At 38.8% G+C, this 26748-nt stretch overlaps 1 protein-coding gene across 1 annotated transcript in view; it reads left to right on the top strand.

Annotated features, from left to right (window-relative positions):
* Positions 1-19142, top strand: part of KERA (keratocan) — a 32995-nt gene extending 13853 nt beyond the window's left edge. The window contains exons 4-5 of the mRNA XM_049791932.1: positions 11048-11940; positions 17296-19142. Of these exons, the coding sequence (XP_049647889.1) occupies positions 11048-11940; positions 17296-17468 (1066 nt within the window). The 3' untranslated portion in view covers positions 17469-19142. The remainder of the gene's footprint in view (positions 1-11047; positions 11941-17295) is intronic.
* The last annotated feature ends 7606 nt before the right edge of the window (positions 19143-26748 follow it).

Here is a 26748-nt window from a genome sequence, read left to right as displayed (position 1 = left end):
GGTTCAAGAAAGGAGTGAGCAGGGCTTGATTACAACTGTTCTTCTAGTGCAAAGAACCTGGCAGGGTCCCATCCCTACTCACAAACCTTCAGTTTTACTGAAAGGGAATAAATAGGTAGTTATTTAGCATAAACCAATTTTGAAAACTGGGAACAGGAAGGCAAAACATCATTAAGAAAGGCAGTCTGAATTGTTATACGTACAGCTGCAACAAGCATAGACTGAAGGTGGTAGAAACTGAGGTTACAAAGCAAAAGGGAGTTCAGTGGAGAGCAACTAAGATGGAAGGCTGCAAAGAGAACTTCCCTCAGCCTTCTCCTTTCCAGGCTAGGCCAAGTCACTTGCCTTACCTCTCTGCATATACCAGATGCCTCGGATCCATGATTTATTGCAGTCTTCCACTGCCTAAAAGAGCTCTACAGAAAAAGGGGCCAGATTCAGGGGTGCGCAATGAAAGGACAAGGCGGCAAAAGAAAAGTTCCAAAAGAGAAACTCAGGCTGGACATACAAATTCTTCACACTGAGCATGTAAAGTACTGACACAGATTGCCGAAGGAGACCGTGGACTCTCCGTCGCTGGAGATTTTCAGAACTTGCATGGGCAGTACCCCGAGGAACTGATCTGGCTTTGAAGTTAGCCTTATTTTTAGAAGGAGGTTGAACTAAATGACCTTCAGATGTTCCTTCCAACTTCTTTATAATTTCTGTGAATCTGTGGTTCTAAGAATACTAGTTACCAACAGGGGACAATATCCAATTTTAATAGCCAGCTCTACAGCTGAAGAGTTTTGCATTAAATTCACATGGAAAATTTATTTCTTCAGGTTCTAGTCCATAATTCAGACTCCCATGATACTCACAAAATCATAACTCAGCTAACATTAGATTCCATAGGTAAAAAACTGTGGAAACTTTCCTTCGATGCCCAGATGTCTGCAGCCGGCTTATGCAAAGCTGCTCCCATTTTGACACTTGTGAGCTCCTGAGTGCTGGTAGTGAAGTCAGAGATCCATCGCATCTCAGCCTCCCATGTGGGACGGCACTGGCAAACTTGCTTAGATGGCTACACAAAATAAGGGAAACTGTCTATGAGCTACCAGCCCAGTGGACAGAGTGCTCACGGAGGACATTTTGGTTCTGAACTTTTTTACAGATTTAGATATTGGATAAAAGACACTTAGTCCGTAAGAAAATAACTTAATTGGTAGGCTATATAGCTTTCATGGATAAATATCTCTTAAATATTTTCTAGTGTGAACAGTTCAACATTAGTTAGCTCAGAGAAAGAAAAGGAGTGCTAACTCTGTACTTCTGGACACTCATCTTGAATGCAGGAGTGGTGCCTATTTCAAGTGCCTGGGCAAATGATCGCTTCATTATGCAAAGCAAAACAGCCTTAAAAGAAGAAGCTGAAGCACTTTTAGTCACACTATACTCTGCAGCTTCTGAGATAAAGCTGTGGTTGTGGACTAGACGGGAAATAATTGTGCCCGTATCTCCACATGTTGGAATCACAAGAAGGATCCCACCAGCCTCTCTGAGAGGTGACCTGCCTTAAGCGCCCAACTCGAACCAGTTCAGAGTTGACGCTGAATCGCTCAGGGCTGAGACTGAATCCCTCAAGGCTGTGCTCACTGAATCGCATAAACGTTTTGCCCTGAAGATTTCGGTTTGGACACTTAAAGTTGTCATCAGTTTGATAGCTTTCGTGGACCCTTAAGGTTCTAGCTTTTATTTTTTTGTTGGCATCTATATCCCCCCCCTCAATGTATATGAAGGTATAGGTATGTAATCAGGAGCTGAGGATTTCAGTGGGCGGTAGCATATGTAAAAAATTATGTATTGCTACTCTTTGGTGTTATAAACCATAATTCTTTGTACGTGTATCTCCATTTACATGTCGGGGGGGGGGGGGGGAGTTATCTTCCTTTTCAGAATTTGAAATCTTAATCTGCAGATCAGAAAACACATATATATAATATATAACAAGTCTTGATTACCTGAATAATTACTATTTAAGTATAATCCCCCTTATGCAGTACCTTTGTGGTACAGCATACCTTTTTATTCTGAAATTGTTACAGAAAAGCAAAAAAAAAAAAAGGCTTAATTAGAAGGCAGTGAAGAAATGAGGCAAATACATGAAAGGAGAAATGTTATTTACAGTCCAGATGACAGTGTTGAAGCACAGGGATTTGGTCAAATGCATCCGACTTGTGTAACAAGATGAAAGCTTTATTTTGGAAGAAGTACTACTGTTCTGGCAAAAGAGCACAAATCAAACCCACCTCACAAGGGAAGATATAAAGGATCATGGAGGTTTTTTATTCCCTCCAAGAAAGCAGTCTTCAGTGACACTTTGAACAACGGTGTCTAAATCTATTGTTATGAGGTGTTTAAAAGTATTTTTAAATGTTCATGAAAAAAATCCCACATTGTTTAAAATGGTTTATAAGTGCTGCCTATACCTTCTGTCAGATCTGGTTGTAACAGTTAAACCATCATAAGATCATTCTGATTAGCATCTAGACCATGTTTTCATAGTTGCAGAGAGATCCCTACTATAGTATCTCAGCAGCGGAGGTGGGAAAAATCACCCAAATATTTTCTCAGAATCAGTGGGGTTTTTTTTGTTTCCCAAGGGACAGGCACGAACGTTGGTGAGAGAAAGCAAACTAAGTCCAGGATACCAATGTGAATTGTAGCACATTTCTTTGCCAGACAACATATCTAGCTGCTTAATAACACAGAATTTGCTGACTTCAGGCTTCTATCCTTCACCAGACATGCAAAATCTCACACATCTCGTATCTCTGAGGATCTGCTTGCTAAGTAAGTCCACCGTGACATAGCTGCACTGCCTGCAAGGCAGGTAATATGCATTTTCTTAAGAGATAGATGGACTCCTTGCTGGGGTTGATGCACCAGCAATCAGCAGAGAAAGATCCTACTGTGTCACTGACCTGGAGAGCTTCCATGCCTGGAGTTCCACGCTAGGATGGAGGTTGCTGCCCCTGTTACCTTTCCCAATGCAGCTGGATCAGTTCTTGTATTGCTCAGTTAGTACAAGGGTTTGTGGCTTCGGAGGTGACCAAGTTAACATGTAGCCTTTGGACCTACAAAGAGGTGGCTGTTAGATTTAACTATACGGGCAGCTACGCTGTTCAAAGGAGCATTTTTGCCTTTATCCCTTGTCTCCTAGTGTGGGGTAAAGCGTGCACGATGGTGGTGTTATCTGGTCAACCTGACTAGAGCACGTATTCAAAAAATTACATAGACACATCAGAATATATTGAATAATATCTGTAAAAATACATTTTTATTGAAGATAACATTTTTATTGAAACAAGCATAAGACTTCAGACAGAAGTACTGGAAGTCTTTAGGAATTTCATACCTTATAAATCAATTTCATAATAAGCTGTCCTCGAGAAAAACAAGGCCAAGCGTTGTCTTTCAAAATTCCCGTTTTCATCAACTTTCCAGTATCTCATCATGTGCATCTGCCATCCATCTTACTCTGTAGACTGGTTTTCAAACTAGATAAACAAATGTTTCCTGAACTTCACATTCAGACTTCATCATTATGACCATTTTGCTGCCAAAAAAATAAACAGTAAGACTAATAAGTACTCAAAATTATGTGCAACGTTGCATTGATTTCAAGAACTTGTGATTCCATGTGTAAAAATGAGATGGTTTTATTCAGGTTCCTAAGTTTGGGTAAGAAAAGTCATCCCCTGCAGTATTTTCACTCCCACTGTAGACTCCAAAGGATGACAGGTATGTTGTTCTTAATAAAAACCACAGCCCCGAGATGAGCTGTATATTGTACACAGAATGCAGAAAGGAACTGAACTAGGCATTTAACTCTGGGATTCACAGCAGCCACCGAGGTGAGGGGAATCATCTAAGACTGGAACACAACCCTGATGGTTTAGGGCCTCTGGAGTGCTGCACGGTGCTTGGATAGGGAAGGGAGGTATGAATTCTCCCCGGAGCTGGGTTCCAGGCTGTCTTCAAAGAAAAAGGTGGTGTCAGTTGGCACCAAAGTGCTGGGTGTTGAGGAATTTCATCTGTAGTATAAAGACTTAATTTCAACATGTTCCATCTGAAAGGATAATTAGTGACTGGAGGCTTCATGGTGAGTGAGATTCTAGCTTCAAGTCAGGACTCTGGAAGAAAACTTGAGTGCTTTGGGAAATGCCAACTCTCAAAAATTATGACCAACGTGACAGTTTAAGATAAAAAAGCCCACCGTATTTTAATGTTTAATTTCAGTTTTTCCCAAGAGTATCTGCATTAAAAATTAGACCCCAAAAATACTACAATTAATGGAAAATAAAATAAGGGCCGGGTTTTCATATAGCTTATGCCATTTGGCTTTACTTTTTAAATATTAAAAAGGCACTTGAACCTTGAATTTCTCATCTGGCAGAGTCACTATAGCAGAGCTTTATTATAAGGGGACTAAAATATTTTTTTTCATTAAGTTGTGGGAGTACTCTTTTAAGAAATCCTTGTCATTTCTTTTAGAGGATAGGTCTTTCTATAAGTCTAACCTTCTTGGAATTCATCATCCTATGCTAAGAATGAAGATGAGTTCAAATATTTTTGGACTTCTTTAACAACAGAGCAAAGTAAGAGAACAAGAGTAACACTAACACCTCACAGCCTGTTTTCACGATCTTAATGCTATCTTAGAATATTTAATCCATGATGGTTTACTTTTCAAAACTGCAGATTTACAGAATGGGCATCGGATGACTAACTCATCTTTTAATTTACCATTAGTTGCCTGGAAGATATTAATCATCTAAATAGCCACATGCAGGCGCAAGTGTGTAATTGATAAATGCATGTTAGATATTCAATTTATGATACATTTAGCACATATGGTTGTACATCTAGCATTTTAAAAATTGGGTCCCTGCATAGGATAGATTTGTTTCAGTGTCAAAATTGTCGAAACCATGATAACAAATTAAGGTCAGAGATTGACAGCCACATTTTCATAGTAGGTAAACTAAACCTAGCTAGCCAAGATAAATACCAGATCTTGGCATTGGGTCATGGAACCTTTATGGTGTCAGTGTGGTAAAAAGCTCAAAATAGAGAGAAAAAGGGAACAGACAGCCAAAAAATTCCTTAATGAAGCATATTCAGGAGAGCACTATATTTCCCATAAAAGCTGAGCCCTTTTCCATAGTTATTCTGTTCCGAAATGTGTTGCTCTGCAAGGATCTCTTTAAGCTGAACTACTCAGTTCTCACTGTGGTTTTTTACAAGGCAGTGAAGGTGTGCAGAAAGTAAACTGCTAGAATTTTGTTTCTGGACTTTTAGAATAGGATCCCATCATACTCAACCCTATATAAACAAGGGATCAGGTGACATTTACATCTCACAAATTAAGCCAGCCCAACTATTTTCCAGGGTTCCTCCTAACCAAACCTGAAAGCTCCCCTGGAAAATTCTCTACACTTTAGCTGCCTGCATATGCACAGAAATACCTATTTAAATAAAAGACGCAATCTCTCCCACTGAGAGGTCTAGGCAGGCAATTTTAGGCTTCTAGGAGAGGTGCAGAGTTCCTGCTCCTAAGTCTGTGTTGGTTTTGGTGTTTCCACCAGGAATGATGTAGAGTAAAATGGATCTGTAGGAGCAGGGTCTGGAACATCTGTGCCGGCCCCTTTGATCTGCCTGCACTGTCCCTTGGGCTAGCCTGAAGGACTCACTCATCTGCTTTGTTTTAGAGTCCTTGGTCTTGCCAGCCTTTTGTGGCTCCTTTTTAAAAGGAGTAGCAGATATTATTAATTGGGATATATCACTGTCTGGTGTTCAGGGAACTGTTTGGAAGTAGAAGTTTTGTCTTTCTGCCTCTGAGTAAAACTCAGGGATTCCTACTCTCCATTTCAAGCAGCAATGCAAAAAAGAGAGAGATCACCAGTACATGCCAATCTTCAGAAGTAAACGAGGCAGACTGAACCCTGAGTAAATGTAAGCACCTGCCGTAAGTGGTCTGCATAGCTGTCTGGAGCTACCAGAAAGGTATATGGTGAAGGGTACATAGACTGGACTTACTCTCACCTTTTCTCTAGTCCTCATGAAGGGAATTTAAGAGCATGTTTCAGATAAACTGATTGTCCTTTGGAGCAAGACACCTAGCATTTCAGTAAAGTAGTACCCAAATTAAGCACACTGGATCGCAGCCTTTGCTAAATGGAGCAATCCACAGGGCTGGCGAATTAGCTCTGCTTGCAGTACACTCCTGGGTTTGCTGGTGATGAACTATACACATGCTTGATGTTTAACAGACCTTGCTTCATATTAAATCGGAGACATATGGCAGCCATTACTGAAAGAAAGCAATGCATTTTTTCACCGTCAGCAACTTTGATGCTGAAACAGAACAACAGCTCTTACAGCACTCCCAGTTGTCCATATCTCCTCCCAATGGGTCTTTCCAATCTATCTTTTTAGCCCATCTACTCTTTCTCAAGCTTGTGGGCTGTTCTAGTCTCAAGCATGTACATCGCTCTGCTCAAGTTGTTACTACCCTCTGTGGTTGTCGGTGCTCCTCACGTTTCGATATTTTTTTTTTTTTTTTTTTTTTTAATACACATTCTCTTATTACATTGATTAACAATGTGGATTGCCAGGAGACATAAGGAGCAAAAATCCTGTAATAACTTGAGACACCTTCCTCAAACGAGAATACTCCCAAAAGTATCTTTTAAAAGGTCTCCAAAATTCAGAGGGCATTCACAGTACTTTTAGTGTAGTAGTTTTTCCACTTCCTTTTATTATCATGCAAATACCTTGCATACTGTTACTTTTTGGGAGATTGTTCATGATCTCAGGAGCAGTTTGTGTTTCACTGATATTTGCCTCTGACTGCTCAGCTTCGCAAGTTAAAAATGACCTCTTTAACACAAAATTCTTAGCCCCCTCTTTTTGAAAATAAGGCCCTGGAAAGTGTCTCAAGTTGGATACTCAAAACAAAAAGCGTCCCAAACCATTAGTCATTATTTAAAATCTTGGCTGTGGTCTTTTATTAGTCTGTAAAACTTTCTCACCATATGTTGCACCCCTTAAACAATAAATAGTAACACCAGATGATGAAGGACTGAACAAAACAAACGCATGACAGACAGTATGTGTGTAATCATCTTGAAGGTGTCATGGAAAGCAGGCCTTTCTGCAAAACCTGCTTGGACACCCCAGCAATCACTTGTTCCTGAAGAGATCTTTCCAAAATTTCTGAGTGCACGTGAGAATACACATTACAGTCATCACACCCTTTCATCCTGATTTTGAGGACATTTCTTGTCATTTTTTTTCCCTGCTCTTTGTTTGCATCAGAAGGAATGAAAATTCACATTGCTGAGAAAGTCTCAGCAAATGTTTTCGCTGTTTTCTTCTCCTAGTGAAGAACTGCTTCTCTGAATGGGGTGTCAGCATATGTATTTGATAAGGATCAAATACCTGGCCTCCAGATCCACAAAGGGCAGACTGTGATGTGCCTCTCCCTTGCTGAGCAGCAGCTCATACAAACAGTCGCATTGCCTGTCACCAGATAACCAGCAAGTCCCTCTGCCAGTGACTTCTGTGACAACTTAATGAACATCTGTACATGATTAGCAGGTTAAAGGGTAAATTCAGACCCCCACGAAGCATAAGATAAATGAATCTCTTTTTGTTAAATGTGCAACATCTGGCGACTTGCATTTAAGTAAGTGTGTCACACCAGATATCTGCCACCAGGACTCGCTATTTTAAACCTTCAGCATAACATTCGTGAAGGTCTCGGCTCATTCTTTAAGCCTCTTTAAATCACTCACAGCTGAACGCGGAACTATTTCAACCTCCACACGGCGGTGCCTCTGCCTCGCACGCTTCCCTTCCGTGGACTCCAGCCGACAAGCCTCCTCCTCACTAAAGTGTGGTACCACGGCTGCTGCGGGAGGTCAAAGGAAACCTTTTAAGGCCCAGGTGTTTAAAGTGACACCCGTAATGAAAAGGTTAATAGTTTACATCTAATTTCTGTGCTTATGATTAGTACATCTGCGTAAAGCTAGGGCCTTTATTTTTAGGTATAGGTGTAAATTATTTTCATCTGATTTAAACTTTTGAAAGGTTCAGCTTAGCATGCATGAAGGAATCAACGTTATAACCGCCTCATAAGAAAGCCCTGACAATCTCTAAGAGATGTTGAAGAGTCTGGAGTTCTAGCAGAGTGAAACACTTAAGCACTTGTTTTATTTTCAAGCACATACTTAAGCCATGTAAAAATTACTGGTAGTAAGGATGTATTTTTCCCTAAACAAAAAAAACAAGGTAGTACAAACATAAACTTCTGAAAAAAAAAAATTATGACGTGTTTAACATTAGCCTTGCTTAAGTCAGTGGAAGCTGCCCATGTATTTAAGGGTTGCTTTCCTATTTGTGATTACTTATCTTTTTGTCTAGTCTACTTCTAAACTTCTTTTGAGACGTTCTTAGTTTAGGAAGCAAAGCATTAAACATTATGAAATGAGTTGTTAGAGGTTTTATTGGTAAAATAAAGTAGATGAAACGGAATTAAAATAATTATATAAATAAGCTTTAAAACTAATATAAACTCATAAAAGCTACCAGGATATATTTTACGTGTTCAGTATTTTCATTAGCTTTTTCCTTAAAATGCTTACGCCATTGTTCTGGCTTTGAATGTGGAGTTTTCCTCATATTAAGCTTTTACTTTAAGTTTGGACTAAAAAAGAAAACAAAAATCCTCCAAAATACTTAATGCAAGAAATATGTGTCTATGCCCTGGATAGCAAGTTGGCTGGGAAGAGTTTACTTTAGATCAATGATATAACAAGATAATTAATTGGTGCCTTGATAATTAAAAGCAGACCTCACTGCAGGAGGCACTGGAGAGTATGATAACTTTGTAGAAATTTATGTAAATATCTCTCTGAACAAAAAGGAGAAGGTATGGTTTAATCTTTAAAGAAATGAAAATATGTTATTAAAAAATTCTTAGCAAATGCTTTTGCTATCTTCTTCTCCTAATCAAGACTTATGTCTTTAAATGGCATGGCAGCATCTGCATTTGATAAAAATCAAATAAAATATTTCCGTAGAAACAGATGGCACTGTTTTTAATTCTTTATGGCCAGTTCAGGTATTATGAGAATGAATTATGATGTAAGTGAGCTTTGCGTGTAAAGTCTCTTCTGACAAAAATTTTGAATAAAGGTACATTTTGTGTTACCTGTTTCATCTAGACCAGTTCCTCTCATCTGCTAAAATGCAGAAATCAAATGCCTTCAGCAATGTGGCTGCTTGATATTAAAGTCAGGATTTCCTGTCTTTTCCTGCCTAGGTGCTGAGGTGCCTTAGTTATTTTAGGGGTTAAAAGCTGTAGCCACTGATGCGTATATATTAGGCTGTATTCATAGAACACGGCTTGTAGCCTGACTCAAGCTATTACAGTCTAACAACAGTGACCAATAGAAAGAGAAGAAGATCCAAGAAAGCTGAGGTAAGCCCAAACTCTGAAGCAATGGCAAATTAGAAAGAATAGCTAATAAGGTGTGTATGGTAACACATCTGGGAATACCAGCATGTACGTCAAGTTTTATATGCTATTAATTCTTAGGAGGACAGGAAGCAAACACAGTGGTTAGCAGCCAAAGGCTGCGAATTTACAGTGATTTCTAACTGGCTTCTGATAGCTCCAGGAACTTGACTAACAAGGTAAACTACTTTATATTTCTTTTTTAAAGTGTTGTTAAGGTTATGAATACTTACACAGTGAGAAGGTGCCATTTCACTCTGTAAATTAGAGATGTTATTCGTTAGAAATATTTTATTTGTCCTTTCTTGGAATGCTTCCAGATAGCAGTTTCTGAGGCTGGAAGATTTGTAGGATACTGCACTTGTTACTGCTAATAACAATGTTGAAAACTATTAAATGACTACATATCATATGCAGCAACTTAACTGAGCTCTTAACCTTACTGGTACTTTAACTCTATGAGAGAATTTACTTTTTATTTAAACACTGTTTTTGCCAAAACTAACCTCCTAAATTTGACCAGAAATTTCATCTATCAGTCTCTTGCCTCTGCATTGCAAAATGCTTGCTAATCTTCATCAGAAAGCAAGCAAGATAAAGAGTTTGTGAAGCACTGTTTCTGTGCTACACAAATCTTTCCTTGAGGAGTAAATTATCATTGATGATTTTGTTCATCGTTTAATGGTGGAAGAGGCTAAACAAAGCAAATTATTAAGTAGGTAAAATAGATACAAGATGCATGAGTGTATATGATATAATTTGGTTAGGACTTATTTTTTGTGTCATTTAGATCAGGCATTTGTTTTGGCTGTTTGCTTTAGAGAAGGAAATTCATAACTTTGGATATGAGAGAGTGACTGAGGGAGGGGAATGGATTACTCAAGCATATTCTCTCCAAGGTTTTTAAGAACATGCCCAACAAACAGCTGTTAAAACACTCTTTGATCTTTCACATTTCTGTGATGAGAAAAGACCCTGGAAAATCTGATCCAGATGCCATTGTAATTTAAGAGAGAGGAAAAACGGAAAATAGGGTATGATTAATTTTAAAAGGAGGGACACTAACTACAATAGTATTTATATCATCATGGTATTGATAGTTTTACTGAAGTGGGTACATTACATAAAGTAGCTTATAGCCCTGTACAGGAAAACTTAAACAAATTTATAAGAAGCACTGATTTAATGTCAGAAAAAACATCCGTGTTTTCAGGTTCTTTGAAATGACACTTACCTGAACATCAGCTAAACTGGTAGCCAATGTGGAGCCTAAGATGAATCAGGAAATTGTTCTTCAACATCTAGCACTGAATTCTTTCTACCCCTTATATTACCGTTCAGTTTTTCCTTAACATGCCAGAGGACAGAATTTGGCTATTTATAGAGGAAATATTATTTTCTATGTAATACTGCTTTGTTAATCTAATGTGCTGTTAGAGAGTTCTGTTGAGAGGCAGCTAATTGTTTTTCTCCCCTTCCAAGGCAAACAATGACTCTAAAAGTCTACACAAGCCTTTTGCTCTTATTCTTGGTCAATTCGGTGTGGACTCGAACTGTAAGACAAGTTTATGATGAGCTGGATCCTGAGCATTGGTCTCACTACACTTCCGAGTGTCCACGAGAGTGCTTTTGTCCTCCTAGTTTCCCCAATGCATTATACTGTGATAACAAGGGACTTAAAGAAATACCTGTAATCCCAGCAAGAATTTGGTACCTCTATCTTCAAAACAATCTAATTGAAACAGTTTCAGAGAAGCCTTTTGTGAATGCCACTCATCTGAGATGGATAAATCTGAACAAGAATAAGATCACCAACAGTGGAATCGAAAGTGGTGTGTTGAGCAAGCTGAAAAGGTTGCTTTACTTATTCCTTGAAGACAACGAATTGGAAGAGGTGCCTGCCCCACTACCAGTGGGCCTGGAACAGCTAAGACTGGCTAGAAACAAAATCTCCAGAATCCCAGAAGGAGTCTTCAGCAATTTGGAAAACCTTACTATGTTAGATCTGCACCATAACAGTTTGTTGGACAGCGCTCTTCAAAGTGACACATTCCAAGGACTCAACAATCTTATGCAACTCAACATAGCAAAAAATTCACTCAAGAAAATGCCTTCAAGCATTCCAGCTAACACCTTGCAGCTATTTTTGGACAACAACTCCATTGAAGTGATACCAGAAAACTACTTCAGTGCAATACCCAAAGTGACTTTCCTCAGGCTGAACTACAATAAATTATCTGACGACGGTATTCCCCCAAATGGGTTTAATGTTTCCTCCATTCTAGATCTACAGCTGTCTCACAACCAGCTCACTAAAATTCCACCGTTCAATGCTCACCTTGAGCACCTTCACCTTGATCACAACAGAATCAAAAGTAAGTCTGTATTGTCAGTGTGGGATCCTACCAAGACATAACTATTTTAAAATGTCTACTTAACTACAAAAAATGCTCTCTGAAATAAAGAGATTAAAAATGTGCTGTAGATTATAGGGAGATGAGCAAAAGGACCTCCCACAGGCCAGTTTTCAAGTCACGTCTAAAATATGACAACCAAATATGTGCATGGAAGTAATACCACATGTGAAAAATGTTCATATGCATACAGAAAAAAACACTTTGCAAGCAGATCAGAAGTATGAGTGGATTAAGCAGAATTTGTCCATTCATATTTCACTATATCTATGCCAGTAACCATTTTGTAGGAACAAATTAAGCTTCCCACAGAAAGGCTAGGAGTAAATAACCAAGAAACAATAATAAAAAAGTGGGTGTACCTAGTTAGGATATTCAAACCACATCTGTATGACTGTTAGATTTTCAAAGTGCCTGAGCACCTTAGGGACTTCCCTAAACTAACAGAATTTCGGTATGCTCACTTCTTCTGAGTATCTCTGTGCCCACCCAAATTACGTAGTAGGAGCTTAAGGCGAGGCGCCCTTAAAGCAGAATAAAATGTTGGCTGTAGTCAACACAATCTAATTCAAATATGACTAATGAGAATGTGGATTTTGAATATTTCAGTCTTGAATATCCTTCCCATCTTTTGTTTACTGTGAACAAAGTGCTGACAGTTGGGTTTAGTCTTCAAGAAAAATCTTCTCACTGACTTTACGAAGCTTTGTCCTATTAAGGTTTTTCTCCTCAAATGTCTTCTAACATTTTCCACTTTGTATGAATGAGACAAGGTTTTGTACCCAAGGCAAAAGAAGCCTGTTGTCATGTCATAGTTCTGCTTCTAGCACTGCTTCCAGATTCATCCAGGTACAACGGGGAGGTGGTGTTTAGGGACACTGGGTAAAGTATCTGCTCAGTACGTCCTACAGACCTTAAATCCTTTGTTTCATGCCAAAAGCCAAAATCAAAGTGATGACTTTCTATTTATCAGTGCACAGAAGGTAACCGAGTCTCTACATTTGTCTTCCTGTCATGGTGATTTCATTGAATAAATGCTTCTATACTCCTGTTTTGTGTCACTGTAGTTCACAAATACACTAAAAATAATGGTTTGGCTTCTGGATGAAACAAGGACATATCAAAGGAAGATACCTATCAATATTTCAGGTTAATTCACTGCATTTTACAAAACAAATGTATGAAACCTTGTAAAAAGGAATCAATTTTGTATAACTAGCACATATTTAAGTGGCTTGTGAGAAGTCTAACAGTTAATTAGAGTTAGGGCTTATGACATATGTTGTTACGGAACATATTGCATTGCCCCCTGGTTACAAAGGGATTTATTTTAATTGCTTCACTGCAGGGCCTCAGGAACAGAATCCTGTCACTTTAAGTGGACACTAAATTGAAATCAATGGAACGTAACCTGTCCAGTTTAAGAAGTGTTTTTTGTCTAGGTAGTATTTAAAGAGCTGCCAAACTATCTTCCTTTCCTAAATAAGTTTAAAAAAGGTTAAAAGCATGAAAATCAACCTGTCTAGTATATGCAAACTCAAGTCACATTTTCCAATGACACATGGGTACCCGTGATCCTAAATCACAATAGTTTTCTACAAGCCTTTATTCCTTGCTACCTTTACCACTTTTCAAAATTCATTACTAACTTAAGCACAACACTGCTTTTAATTAAAAAAAGAAAAAAAATAATTTTTTTTTTCTTTTTAGTAAGTACATATGAAGTAGTCAAAGACATCTTAAATGGAATGCAGGTATTACGTAAGGCACATTCTACCACATAGCATAGTTGTTCAAGAGGTAAGGGTTAATAACATAGTCTTTATGAGACACTGCTCTCATAGATGATATCTCAAAGGGCCTTTAGGATTGTAAACAAGGAATGTAATTCCATCAGGCGGGAGTAATAAGATATGGCATTAATTCTGCAGATTGCTTTTGTCTTCTTAAACCCAGAAAGTTGATGATCAGTCATTACTTTAAGATAAAAAATGTAAAAAATTTGAAAGAAAAATAACTGTAAAAAACTGGATCAGGTTTCTCCACAAAAGAGTCCTCCTGATAGTTAACTTTCATGTGTGCAGTACAAGCTCTTTTTATAATATTAATTCTCAGATACCCCTGCACACCTGCCAATTGCTGCTTTATTTTCTCTTGGTGGTTCATAGTTACACTGTTGGCATTGCAAGAGCTCAGACATCAAAATGGTCCAAGGCCTTATTTCTCCGGAGACCATTTATGAAGAAATAAGGCAATATCCTGAAGCCCAGTGAAATCGATGATGGCCTCATCACTGGTCTCTGTGGAACCAGGATTTCACCTGTAGTCCCCTCCCCAAGGATCTCAATGTGCAGAGGAAAAAACATACTTGAAAGGTGGAAGCAAAGTCAACATAAACCCAAAACTAATTATGGCTACAACAGATACACACCACACTTGTTCCATGGCATTTGAAAACACACGGTTACATATTCATTTATGAGATACACATGCGAGGCTCTGGCGAGATGTCAAATGATGGAAAAGGGAGTGTTAGAGGAAGCAAAAAGAGGACAAGGCATGAAAGGATGATGTTGCGAGGGAGCAAGGGTAAGCAGGTGGTATTACAGTGCTATCAAAGGAGCGATAAAAGGGAACAGTAAGTTCCCCTAGAGGAACACCAGGAGATTGGGATAGCTCCTCTGAGCTAAAATTACTCCATGTGTAAAGAAAGGGAGAAGTCCTCGGGCTAAGTAGCAATGCCAGTCTATCAGTATCCATTATAGGATATTTGGAAAGAAATGGTTGAAGTTACAGATCCTGACTTATTGTCAGACCCCTGTGCTATAGCTGGTACTGGCTTCTTTGCTGGAAGAGCCCAGAAAGGTACAGATTTGCAGGGTGATCCATGGCTGCTGCTGTTAAATATTATGTGAAAAGCAGAAAGGGAGTGCAACCATTCAAGTTGGACTACCGTGAGTGCAGCTAGAGATTACAAGAACAGAGCAGAAATACCCTCACAATCATGTATGTCAGAACACATCTATCTTCTAGATCAACTTACTTTTTGAATGTTTCTAAATTATGAGTTTTACTGGACAAGAAACAGGATCTTCTGTGGTTCTTCCGCAGACATACGGTATTAGCCGTTAATGAGAAGCTCTTCTGCAGTTTTCTCCTACAGCAGCTCCAGAATCTCATTTTAAAATATTACACCACTTAACAATACTGTTTACAACAGGTGGAATTCATCTTATTTGAATTAACCATCCTAGATTTTTGTATCTAGTTTGGGTTAGTCACACCGACCACCTACTCAGTTAATGGAGAGAGATACAGAATTGCAGAGGGAAAATCACCCCGTCTTAAGGAGCTGTGAATCACTTTTTGGAAGTATTAATCTCTCTCCAGAGTTTATAAACAGAGTCTAAATGGTTTACTTTGACTGACACTTACCCTCTACAAGGATCAGTTTAGGTAGGGTGAATTGTACCCATGTAGATGGACTGCCCTGCCCCTCCTGCTTAAGCAAAATACCCATGAACAGGATTGCAAAAGAAGAGGAGAGAGAGACGCTTTTTATCCTCTGATAATGTGGGTAGGATTTACTGCTTATGGGAAGAGAACAATAAAAACCCAAACCACTTCATACTACACATCAGCAGGAAATAACTTCTTCCTAGGTGGCCTATGATTAGATAACTGCTGCCTCACTTTAAGGCTGGAGTAATTAACCCAGTGAAAACTAGTGCAGTGGGATAGTTTCTAGGTCAGAGAACACAGAGATTTAGAACACACTTGAAGCCATCCTGTCTCCTAAGGACAATAGTGTTGACCTGAAAAGGCAGATATTTTCTTCTACATAGTGTTGATTCACTTGTAAAACTTTTAATAACTGCTTTCATAATGAAAACTCACTCTCAAGCTTCCTGCTTTGTAGCTTCACACATAAAAATAAGTTGTAGCTTGTTTCTTCCAAGAATATCAAATGCTTTACAAACATTAATCAAGTTTCACAATATAAGCAAAGACATTTTGATATAATGGATACGGTAAAAGTTTTAGGCCTTGGCCAATTGGATGTATTTATCTAGTTTCCATGACAAACATGAAGTCCATTTCCAAGATGTTGCAAACATCTGGGCAGTTCTTCAAAATAGGGTGGGTTTTTTTCTCTTGGGGAAAAAAATAATGTGGTTTTTTTTTTTTTTTCATCATAGCATTTAACCAGTTTAGGAGATTGTATTCAAAAGATATGTGCTAAATATAAGGGAGAAAAATTTTGGTAGAAAGCTTTTCTTTTCCTATTTCTGGGCTGCTGAAAAAACTACACTAAAAAAAATCTGTTACACACACATTCTCCATTCAATCACTTTTTGCAGGTGGTCCGGGGCCAACAAGATCCTCAAGCAGTCAGACCAATCACTAAATACCATAATTTCATCAAAGGAATTCAACATCTTTGATAAACAAACACCACTTCAGTGTTTTCTATAATAAGGCCATTTTGAGGCTGAAATAGGGCAGTGGCAGCCACAGTATTCAACAACTGAAGACAAAATATGAAAAGCATTTTAGCCCAGTGACAGTGCAGAGGTAACTTAGGGGACACATTGTAAAGAACCCAATCTATTCAACTCTTATGAAAATGAGTAATGATTTAAGCCATAATTTTAAATTTTAGCTGAACTGAAACAAGCTACACGTGATTTATAAAGAATTTTAAGGACTCGTCGGCTTTCAGATTAGGAAGAAAAATATTCCATTTCACAAGTTGTATTCTTGCAATTAAAACCAACTGTACTGAAGAATTTGAGAGAACAGGAAAGTACAGCTGTTAAAAGTTACAGGCACTATACGAAAAGCTCCTCTGATTCAATACTGTTATCATTCTGAATGTAAGATCTTCATTGGGGAATATTATCAGCTAAAATTAATGTACTGTCATTGAAGTAAGATGTTCAAAACCCCTCAGCATTAACTTTGTTCTTCTCTCTCTGAGGGCAGGGTGCTATTTCTCAATGAATAGTTACCCAGGAGCTGTCTAAATTGGTTTCCTCTCTGTCCAAGGTAAAACTATGCATCTCATGGCCTTTATTCATAACTGCAGCACATTAAATACATGATTCACTGATTTAGATTACATTATGTTAAGATGCTTTTTTGCTTGATCAAAAAAGCAGTTAATTGTTAAATCAGCATTTTCCAACTCTCATAGGAGCAAGTGTCTCTCACGCAAGGATCAGTGGAAGCCTGTTTTATTTGTTTTCTAAATGAATTTTATCGTCATGAACCTTTCCCATGGAAATTACCTAACATGTTGATCTACATTTTCAGGTGTCAATGGTACTCAAATATGCCCAGTCTCGATTGCCATAGCAGAAGACTATGGTCTTTATGGCAACACCCCTCGCCTCCGATACCTTCGCCTGGATGGAAATGAAATTCAACCTCCAATCCCATTGGACATCATGATCTGTTTCCGATTACTTCAAGCTGTTGTCATATAAAGATATTGCAGTGTCACTCTTGTACTGTGAGAGTGCTAAGACACAAGTTTTGCTGGAATGAAACTTGTTCTAACTCATAAATCAAGAAGTAACAGCTTTATTTTTACTTTAATTTTTTTCTTTTCTTGCATCTTTTTTTATGTCTGAAAAGATTGTTCTTCTTTCAGAAGAGATTTTGGATGGACATGAAACACGTGCTTAACACTTTACCTAAGAATTCCTAATGCGAATATATTGAAAATCAGCTGTGTAAGGTTCCAAATACTCCAAAGCAAATTTTTGGCTACTGTCTCTCTTGTCAAATGCTACAATGTCTATCCTGTTAACATCATTGCTACAGACAAATTGTATTTCCTTATTTTGTTACATAGTAACTAACACAATGAATTTGGGTGGACTTGCTTAAACATCAGTACTGCCACTATCTTTTTTAGGATCGTGACTAATTGTGAACAACCACTTAACATGCAAATAACTCATAAATTGCTGTCATCCTTTGAAGACTGATACTTTTAAGGCATGGTGTATACAAGGCTTAGAAACCAAAGCAATATACTGAATATATACTGTTGTATGGATTCATTCAGTGTATGATTTCAGCATTGGAATACACTGACCCAACTCAACTCCAGGGACAAGGGAACATGAGATGAAATCTTGGTCTACCAAAGTGCCATTTTTCTGCTGTTTCATTCTTCAGTACTCCATTTCTAGTTTTGACACCATTTCTTTCTGTAGCTTTGGGAGAGTCATTGAATATTTGGTTTATTTTAGTTTCTATACAGAGAAAACCAAGAACAGTAATGGAACAGTATTTCACACACTAGGTACTTCACAAAAATTGGAATGGCTAGTTAATATAATAGTGATAAAGAGAAAATTAAGAAATTAAGAGATACATCCCTTCCCAATTATTTCCTGAACTAGCCAAATATTTGCATTGGAATTTTATCAGTTTAAGCAAATACAATCAACTAGAGCAGTATTTAGCTATCTGCTGACTCATATACACACACATAGTAACACTGGATTTTAGAGAAGTCCAGGTATTTAGAATACAGCACATTCACAATTCACTAACAAGGGAGATATCAGCGGGCATCTTTTATGAAATCTGGTTGCTTTTTTTTCTATTTTTATAAGATAGTATTGGGATTTCAATACACAACTTGAATATTAGACTCAACTATTCACTGGGAGAGGATGACATTTTTATTTCTGATAGCCAGCACAACAGACTATCCATCAGTCATATTATTTTAGTCTTCTTGTATTTGTAGATAGAAGCAATTAGTTGCTCTTTGATAGCTTGCATCTATTTCTAACATTTTAAGACTGGTCTCAGTAACAAGCATTTAAAGACTATGCATGCGGAATAATTTTTTTTCTTTGAAGATGAAGCATTTTCTTAAAAGTAGATTTTAAAAAGGGTTGAGAACTGCAATTTCTAACATTCAATCTCTTTTTATCTGAAAATCAGGCCTTATTCTGCTCCAGTGCACTTGTGGAAATAACTCAGTATAGAAACCCAGCATAGAAATAACCCATTCAAAATCCTATCACAAAAACATTTATTTTTGCAGTTCTTTTTATGTGATTGCTGAGAAACTCCTGCCCTTCTAGCAAAATATTTTCTGTACCTCTGTGTTCAGCCTATATGAAAAAATACAGATTTTAAAAGTCTTTACAATATGTATGCATGTTTACCTATGTTCTTTACTCAATAATAGCATAATAATTTATTTTTTTGAAAAAAAAAAATTATGTGACAATACTACTAATTAAATTATAACAATAATTATGTGCTTGTACTGGGAAATTAATTTCTATTTTAAACAAAGAACAAATATACATACTCCAAAGTGAATATTCACAGGAATATATGTATATTATCAACATTATTTACAGTCCTAACTGATCATACAGCAAAGCATCTCGAAGTTCCAGCCAAAAGTTATGAGCCTTTCAGGCATTATATACATATTAAAACAGAAAAGACTAACCCTTGCCCAATGAGATGTCAAGCTTATATATGAGAAGGGATGATATATAAAATCACATAGGGACACTGGAGCATCAGTGTACCCAGTTTTCTTGATAGAGGCATTATGTGATGAAATCAGGGGCACGTAATCTGATGAAAACACTTTTAGCAGTTATTTTCCACCAGCTGGCCTGATATTAATTGATTTTTCCAATCCACTGGAGGGTGGAAAGCCTTATAAATTAGTTCTTCAAAAGCCAGTACTATCTTACGGAACTATTTTTGGACACATGCAGATTGATCCTCAAGACTTGTGCCTGTCAAATCCCAGTTAATCTGAGTGAAGATAAAAATTCATGATACATCCTTGGGCAAACTTTTATTGGCTGCTGCCACCAAGTGCTCTGTGTTCCACACCTTTGATGCCACCCGCTGACTCCACATCTGGGAATTGTTTAATAAAAGGAAAATCCTAAGTATCCTCATTCAGGCTAATTTGTCCCATCTCGATTCCCTCTCCTAGAACCAGCAGTATGAAGTAGATTGAAAAAAGTTCTGTTACTGCAGTGACCTTCACAAGAGCAGTCAACTCTGGTTGGGTTTTGAGCTGCTTTACTGCATGCATGTCTCTATTTGCAACGGTCTTAATGTGCTTAAACATTCTGGGAAGTTGGTGAAATTTCCCCTTAGATGACAATAGCAGGCCTAAGTTACATTATTATGTGGAACTAAACAATGTAGGCTTTCAGCCACACCTCATTCAATCCATTCCTTATGCCAGAAGACTATAAAGGAAAATGTAAACCACAATGTCCTTTTGCCTATGAAGAGAGTCCCTAAAACAATGTAAAAAGCATCACTGTGCTTGAAAGTCTGATATTAATTCTTCCTACTCCAAGACTGATCTAAAACTCCCCACTGATATTTCCTGGTTCAGAAAAAATTGCAGTCTTTTCCACTGCAAGGAGGGAGGAACAGACAGCTCAGCTGTCCTGTCTGAACCCACAGCTGCCTTCATAAAGCTGACGTTTGTTTCACTTAATTGTCAGAGCACATCACAAACAGTTTTGAATAGAATATCACGTACAGAAACAAAGACATTGACAAGTATGAGAAGTTGAGAACAAAGCAGGTCACCTTAAGCACACTGCAGTTGTGGTCAATCACTAACCAAACCACAAACACCAAGTGCTTTGCCAGAAATGCTTATTATGTATGAGTTAATTTTGAAATTATGGCTGTTAACACAGATGTGCTATCACCTCAGTCCAGGGTACAGACAGTTGCTCTGGAAAGAAAACCATTAAAACAAAGAGAGAGGCTCAGGAACTGAGGAATAGCCAGACATTTCTGACACGTCTGCCAGCTTGATTGGAGGCTGGATGCTGGATCTATCAAAAGACTGTGTGGTTTTATAACGCAGCTGGCTCTGTAGGAAGAAAAGTCCTTTATAGATGCTGCCAGCATAGTTGAAAATTCAGCCATATGCATGAATCTCCCTGCTCCATACTCTTCCCTGGAATTTTCTGTTTCTTTCTCAATATTCCAAACAGTTTGCTACCACTTTCTTCTTCAAATTTTTTAATGAAAAACACCACCACAACAATCACCTGCAGAGATGCCTGTGACCACAGCAGCTTGTATGACACTTGAAGGAAGAAACACAAAGACTAAGAGGTAAAAATCTGGAAGACCACTAGAAAGCCAATTTGCATGTTTGTAATTACTAACTCCAACACATATCCTGTGTCACTGAAGGGATTTTCATCCACCCTTGCTGCACCCAAACGGTTTCCAATGTTTGCCACAAATACTTGCTGTCATTTTTCCGGCCTAGAAAAACTATTTGCTGATATTGTATTGCAGCTAGTTTTGTCATCTACCTGGAATCAGATTACTGTAACACCTAAACTGCTGTGTTGGTTGTTAAACAGCTAATATCCCACTTCTGCCATGTGTGGCAGAGAATCTTTGACAACACGGAAGCCAGCAAGTAGACTTCCTCCTCTTGACTGAAAGTCTCCTCCATAATTGCATTTTTTCATCCCCCCCAAAACTGCTTACCCATTTAAACATAAAGGGTAGCTCTACAAGGCACCACGCTGTCTGTGTAACGATACTTAGGAGTAGTACTAACCCCTTCAGGTCAAGTGTAGGAAGTAATATGCATCGTTTGCATCGTGTTCTGCCTTAGCTAATTTACCTGCTTCTCCATTAGTAGAGGTAATATTGCTTCTGAGTCCTGCGCTTGCTCTCTCAGTGCGAGTTCCAACAAATCTATACCATAATGAATTTGAAACCTTTCCCAATACAGTTATTTCTCACACCCCTTGCGCTGTTGCCAACAGCCTGGGTACTCTTCGTACTGCTTTTGTCTTGGTTTCTGTAGCATATGCATTTGACCAACCCCTCTGCCTATCAGCTTGATTTCCTTTTGTTTCTTCAGCGTCTTCTAGCTGACGCACGTTTCTGCACGTTGCCGTTCTGATTTCATCTGTCTCCTGGCGGTTCAGCCACATCTGGGTTTCTCCAGGGGAAGCCCGGTCCTGCCTGCCGCACACGTCCCGCAGCAGAGCAGCCTGCCCTGCTCCCACAGCAGTCACACCTCCGCCTCCGCACGTGCAGGGACCCAGGCTGATGCTGTCATGTAGATAGGGTATAGCTGGAAATCTCTTTTCCAAGGCTTCCCCTCCCCGCCCCCAGTCTTTTTTGTAGGAAAATTAGTGAAGAAGCTGGAATCACATCTTCCACAAACAAAAGCTGTTCCTAATTACGGGCTGGGGCAATAAAAGTTACGTGTGGAATCAGCAGCGCTCAGTGAAGCTAGGCTTTTTCAGTAAATCATTTATTCATTAAAATGCTCCGTACCAGTTTTTATCAATTATCAGTGAATTCAGTAAAAACATGCAAATAGTTTCAGCCATGGGAAAGAAAAAATAAAAATTAAAACAGTACTCGTGCTTCTTATTTAATAACCCTGTTGCTAAGACATCCATGTAGCATGATACGCTCTGCTCCAGGTAATGAAACACTGGAATTTGTCTGACATCATACTCCTCCTACTAGGAAGCCTATTTCAAGGAGGGTAATCGCCTTGTGATGCTCTGCTTTGTTTCAGGACTTGAAATTATCACCGATTCTGTATCGAGGCAGGGAGGATAGGCTTCATGGTATTATAGGATCTAGGCTCAAATCCTTGTCTGAATCAGAAGCAGAGGGAATTGGAGTATAGATTTTTTTTCCTCTGAAGAGCCTGTTTTGAGCACCAGACTAGAGGTTCACTGTTCTGTGAATCCTAAGATTTGTTTCTTTTAATAACTGGAGCTGTTTCAAACAAAAAAGACTGATAGAAAACCTTCTCAACACTTCTTAGCAGCAGAATAGGCAGGAGTTACACCTAAAATATCTTCTCTGAGAAAGGTGCCAGGCACAGGCCCCCCAGATTCCCTGCCTCTTAATTACTGGCCAAATGGGGAAGTTAAAGCTGCTGGTGAAGATTTTCTCTGAAGGTCATTGTGGTTTGGATCTTTTAAAAAGCTAGTCATTTATGTGTTTGCTTTGGTTTGACGTAAGTTCTTTAACATTCAATTTAAAATACAACATATAAACATGGTGTGAAGTTTATTTTCCATTTCAATAAGAAGATGAAAATATTTAATTCTTAGTCAAATAAACATAAATATTTTTATATTCATCTGACCATCAAACAAACAAACAGAAAAGCCAATTTTATGGTTTTGAGCCAAGATTTCCATGCTTTCCTTTTTTTCCTCCGTTGTTCTTGTTTTTACATTTGCATTATATCTGGTATTGTGTAACAGACTTATCAGGTATGGAAGAACATCGAGAATTATTTCAGCTGCAATATTATGCATGCTTCTTATTCTCCTCAAAGCATTAAGAAAACTTGTGCCTGTATTTTCTTCCTTTTGCGAGCTCCGTGTACAGGTCCCCTTTTTCCTGCTGTTTCAACCGCAATTGTCGTCAGAGTTTGTGCCTGTGCGGGAAACACAGCACTCCCAGGGATTCAAGGCTTTCTGTGGTGCCTGCTTTCCTCATACATAGACATCCACTGCCTACCTCCTGAAGTTCTCATGGGGCTTATTCCTGGTGGTTTAATACTACCGCGATACTGGGATTCTTCCCAATGTTGGTACTGTGAAGGATGGAGCAGGGTAAGTCCCGTTGCTGCTGGGCTGATGGAGGAATGGCAAACTGCGGGCCTGGTGTCTGAGGAGCTGAAGTAGGAGCCCAGCAGCTCAGGCTTATGAAGAGGTTGAAGTGAGCGGTAGGAATCGAGGCAAGAAAGGGTTTCAACAACTCAGTGAAGTCTGTTTTATCACAAACATGCAGAACGGAAAATCAGCACAAGACAGACAGAGATGAAGATGTAATTGGGGCAAACTGTCAGACTTACAAGTACGTGCTAATACTTGTATAGGTGAGAAACAGAGAGAGAAGTAACAATTAGCTCTGTTTGGCCAAGGATCAACAATGATGAAAAATTTGTTTCAGGCTTGGAGGATCCTAATACTGACTGAAGTCCAAAAGCCCACCTGATGCATTCTGCTTGGCACATTAGACTCCTATAAAAATTCTATCAAATTTAGAAAAAAAAACCCTAAATCCTTGGTATATCAGCCATGCTTTCTGTCAGCAGTTATACAGGACTGTTCCCTGAAATAAACTTTATTTTACAGCAGACCTTAACCTCAAATGTGTCAAGAAGAAACCAGCAGACAAGTCCACAGCCTCGTCTATATAAATGTCAGCAAACAGTCCCCTCTGGAGGACAAATATACTTCTAAAGTAATTGCCTTACTCCTTGTCATGTTTCCTTCAAGCAGCCATCCACATAGATTGAAGTATCTTAATGTCCATAAACTACCTGGAGAAAAGACAGCCCAGTTCTTGCACTTCCTTTCCCACAAGGGAGGCTGGAGGCTGAATGAGGGCCAAGGGAAGGAAGGATCCTGGCTTGGCTGGGGAAATTTTCACGGCAGCCCCTGGTGACTAGAGACATGAGCCAGGCCTCCTAGATTGGGATGTCTAAACAAAAAGTGGGGAAAAAAAAGGCAACCTAAAAATAGGGGATTCTTCTTAATGAACTTCTGGATTTTAAGCACTCATAGGGTTTATAAAATTGTACTTTGTCCATGTGCAACCGGACTAAAAATGTCACTGTTTTTTAACCAAAGCTGAAATTCTCTATAATCAGTGACTTCAGGAACAGGATTTTAACATCATCACTACCTCAGCCTCACCTGGCTCAGTGCCATTTGTCACTGAGTCCATGTTATGATCTGCTGCACCTGCCTCTTGAGTCATGCCAGCTCGTTTCATCAGTGCAGGTGGGAGAGACGTTTTTGGAAACCTATGCACGAGGCTTGGGCAGTTTGCTGTTCAGGCATAAAACCAGAGGGACTTCAGAGAGAAGAAACAGTGGAAAGCTGTGAATGCAGATATGGAAAGTTTTCTGTCCCCCAAAACTGGCTTTTTTTGATTGCACTGACTGACTTAACGTTTGCAGAGAATGGGTAATGATTTGTCCCTTCTTGTTTACCTTCTCAGAGGTAAACAGTAGTTTGGTGACGTGGATGGGTTTGTGACGTTATTTTTTTTCCATACTGACCATTGTGATCACTTCTAAGTAGTCTTTGGTCAGCTCTTCCAAGTCTCCAGAAACTCTTTAAACATAGCAGTTCAGGCACAACCCAGCAGTTATAAGTGCTGCTGAAGGCTCATGTAAACATATCTTTTGTTTTTTAAAAACCCCCACACATCTCTCTTTTGAAAGCTGATACTGTTTTCAGGGAGAATATGTCAAATACTCCCACAGTTTTCATTAACTTTTTCATCGTTTCAGAAACCATTTCCATAACAGTTCTGATGAATTCATGTGCCTTATTTAAAAGATAATAAACTTTCAACAAGCAGATCTTGTCATTAGCAGACAATTTGAAACGTTTTAGATAAATCTTTTCATATTGATCTGCTAGAAGACACATTTGGTACTGAATATTTGCATCCCATTGAAGCGAAAACACTTAAAATTTCTAAATTGTCCCTGCTCTGTGTGTGTAGAGACACATATTTTAAGACTATTTTCAAATTCAACAAAATGCCTGAAGAACCAGGTATCTCCTAAGCTGGTGACTGCAGTCTACTTGCTTGCTGGGAATGGAGTAAGGCCTCAGACCAAAGCCTTCCAGCTTGTCTAAAGGTGAGTGGGACATGCTGAAGCCGCGTGCTTCCTACAGCTAAAAAAACCCTGAAAGTGCTGCAAATTAGCTAGCTCATTCAGCTACTGCAAATTAGCTAGCTCATTTAGCCCTTGACCAGGATTTGGTGGTGCTTCCCGCTCTGCGTCACAAGCCCATGGAGTTATGTTGTCAGTTGTTCCTGAACCGTGAGCAGATACAGTGTGGAAAGGGAAGGGATGGGATAAAGCCCGGTTGTATGAACAAAATCAGTTAACAGATTACAGCCGAAGTGGCCGTGGATGGTATTCTTTACTTAGAAAGGTATATTAGCTCTTGCCACAGTGAGGGTCTTTTTCACTTGAAAAAAAAAATGCGCTTTTACAGTATTGTAATTGTGGAAAACCTGCTTGTTTAGGGAGAATCCTGAGAGATCTCAAAAATCTGCGCGGGAGCTTCAGCTGTAGTTGGTATCAATTTTACGCAGTACTCCCAGATATATGAAAAGGCTTTTGTTGTGGCCAATATCTGGCCAAGTAACAAAACAAGTGTATTTGTCATTTGTCACGTCACCAAGATAAGCACAACTTGATAAGGAAGGAGACAAAGGCAGTCAAATACTAGAAGAGAGGATGAGACGTGTGAAAAAGAAGACTAGGGAGGGAAAAGAAGAGAAGGAATTCAAGATGGGGGGATAAAAGAGGAAGAAGGAAAATAAGACTAATTTAGAGAAGAAGGAAGCTTGAGAGTAAAAGGAGGGGAAAGGAGACACAAAATGCTCAGATGCTTTTTGGGAGGAAAACACAAAGCCTGGAAGCTTGGAAACTACTGGTCCACAATGCCCTCTTGTAGCAGTGCTGTGGTCTTTCCTAAAACCCGAGACTTATAAAGTCTCAGCCTAGTCTAGCGTTACTTCTTTTGGGAACTGGCAGGACAGCAACAGCTAATAGTAAGTGTTTAATATTTGTAATGCTGTCTAAAGCGCTGTGATTAATACGTAATCCAATATTTGAGCCCTGTCCAAACACAAAGAAACTGTGCCGATGTGAAAATAACACCCATGAGCTTTCTTCAGATCATGCGTTACTGTATTCTG

Source organism: Accipiter gentilis, chromosome 34, assembly GCF_929443795.1.
Source record: "Accipiter gentilis chromosome 34, bAccGen1.1, whole genome shotgun sequence".
Taxonomy (NCBI): domain Eukaryota; kingdom Metazoa; phylum Chordata; class Aves; order Accipitriformes; family Accipitridae; genus Astur; species Astur gentilis.
The sequence above is the reverse complement of the archived record's forward strand: the minus strand, read 5'-3'. Positions and strand labels throughout refer to the sequence as shown.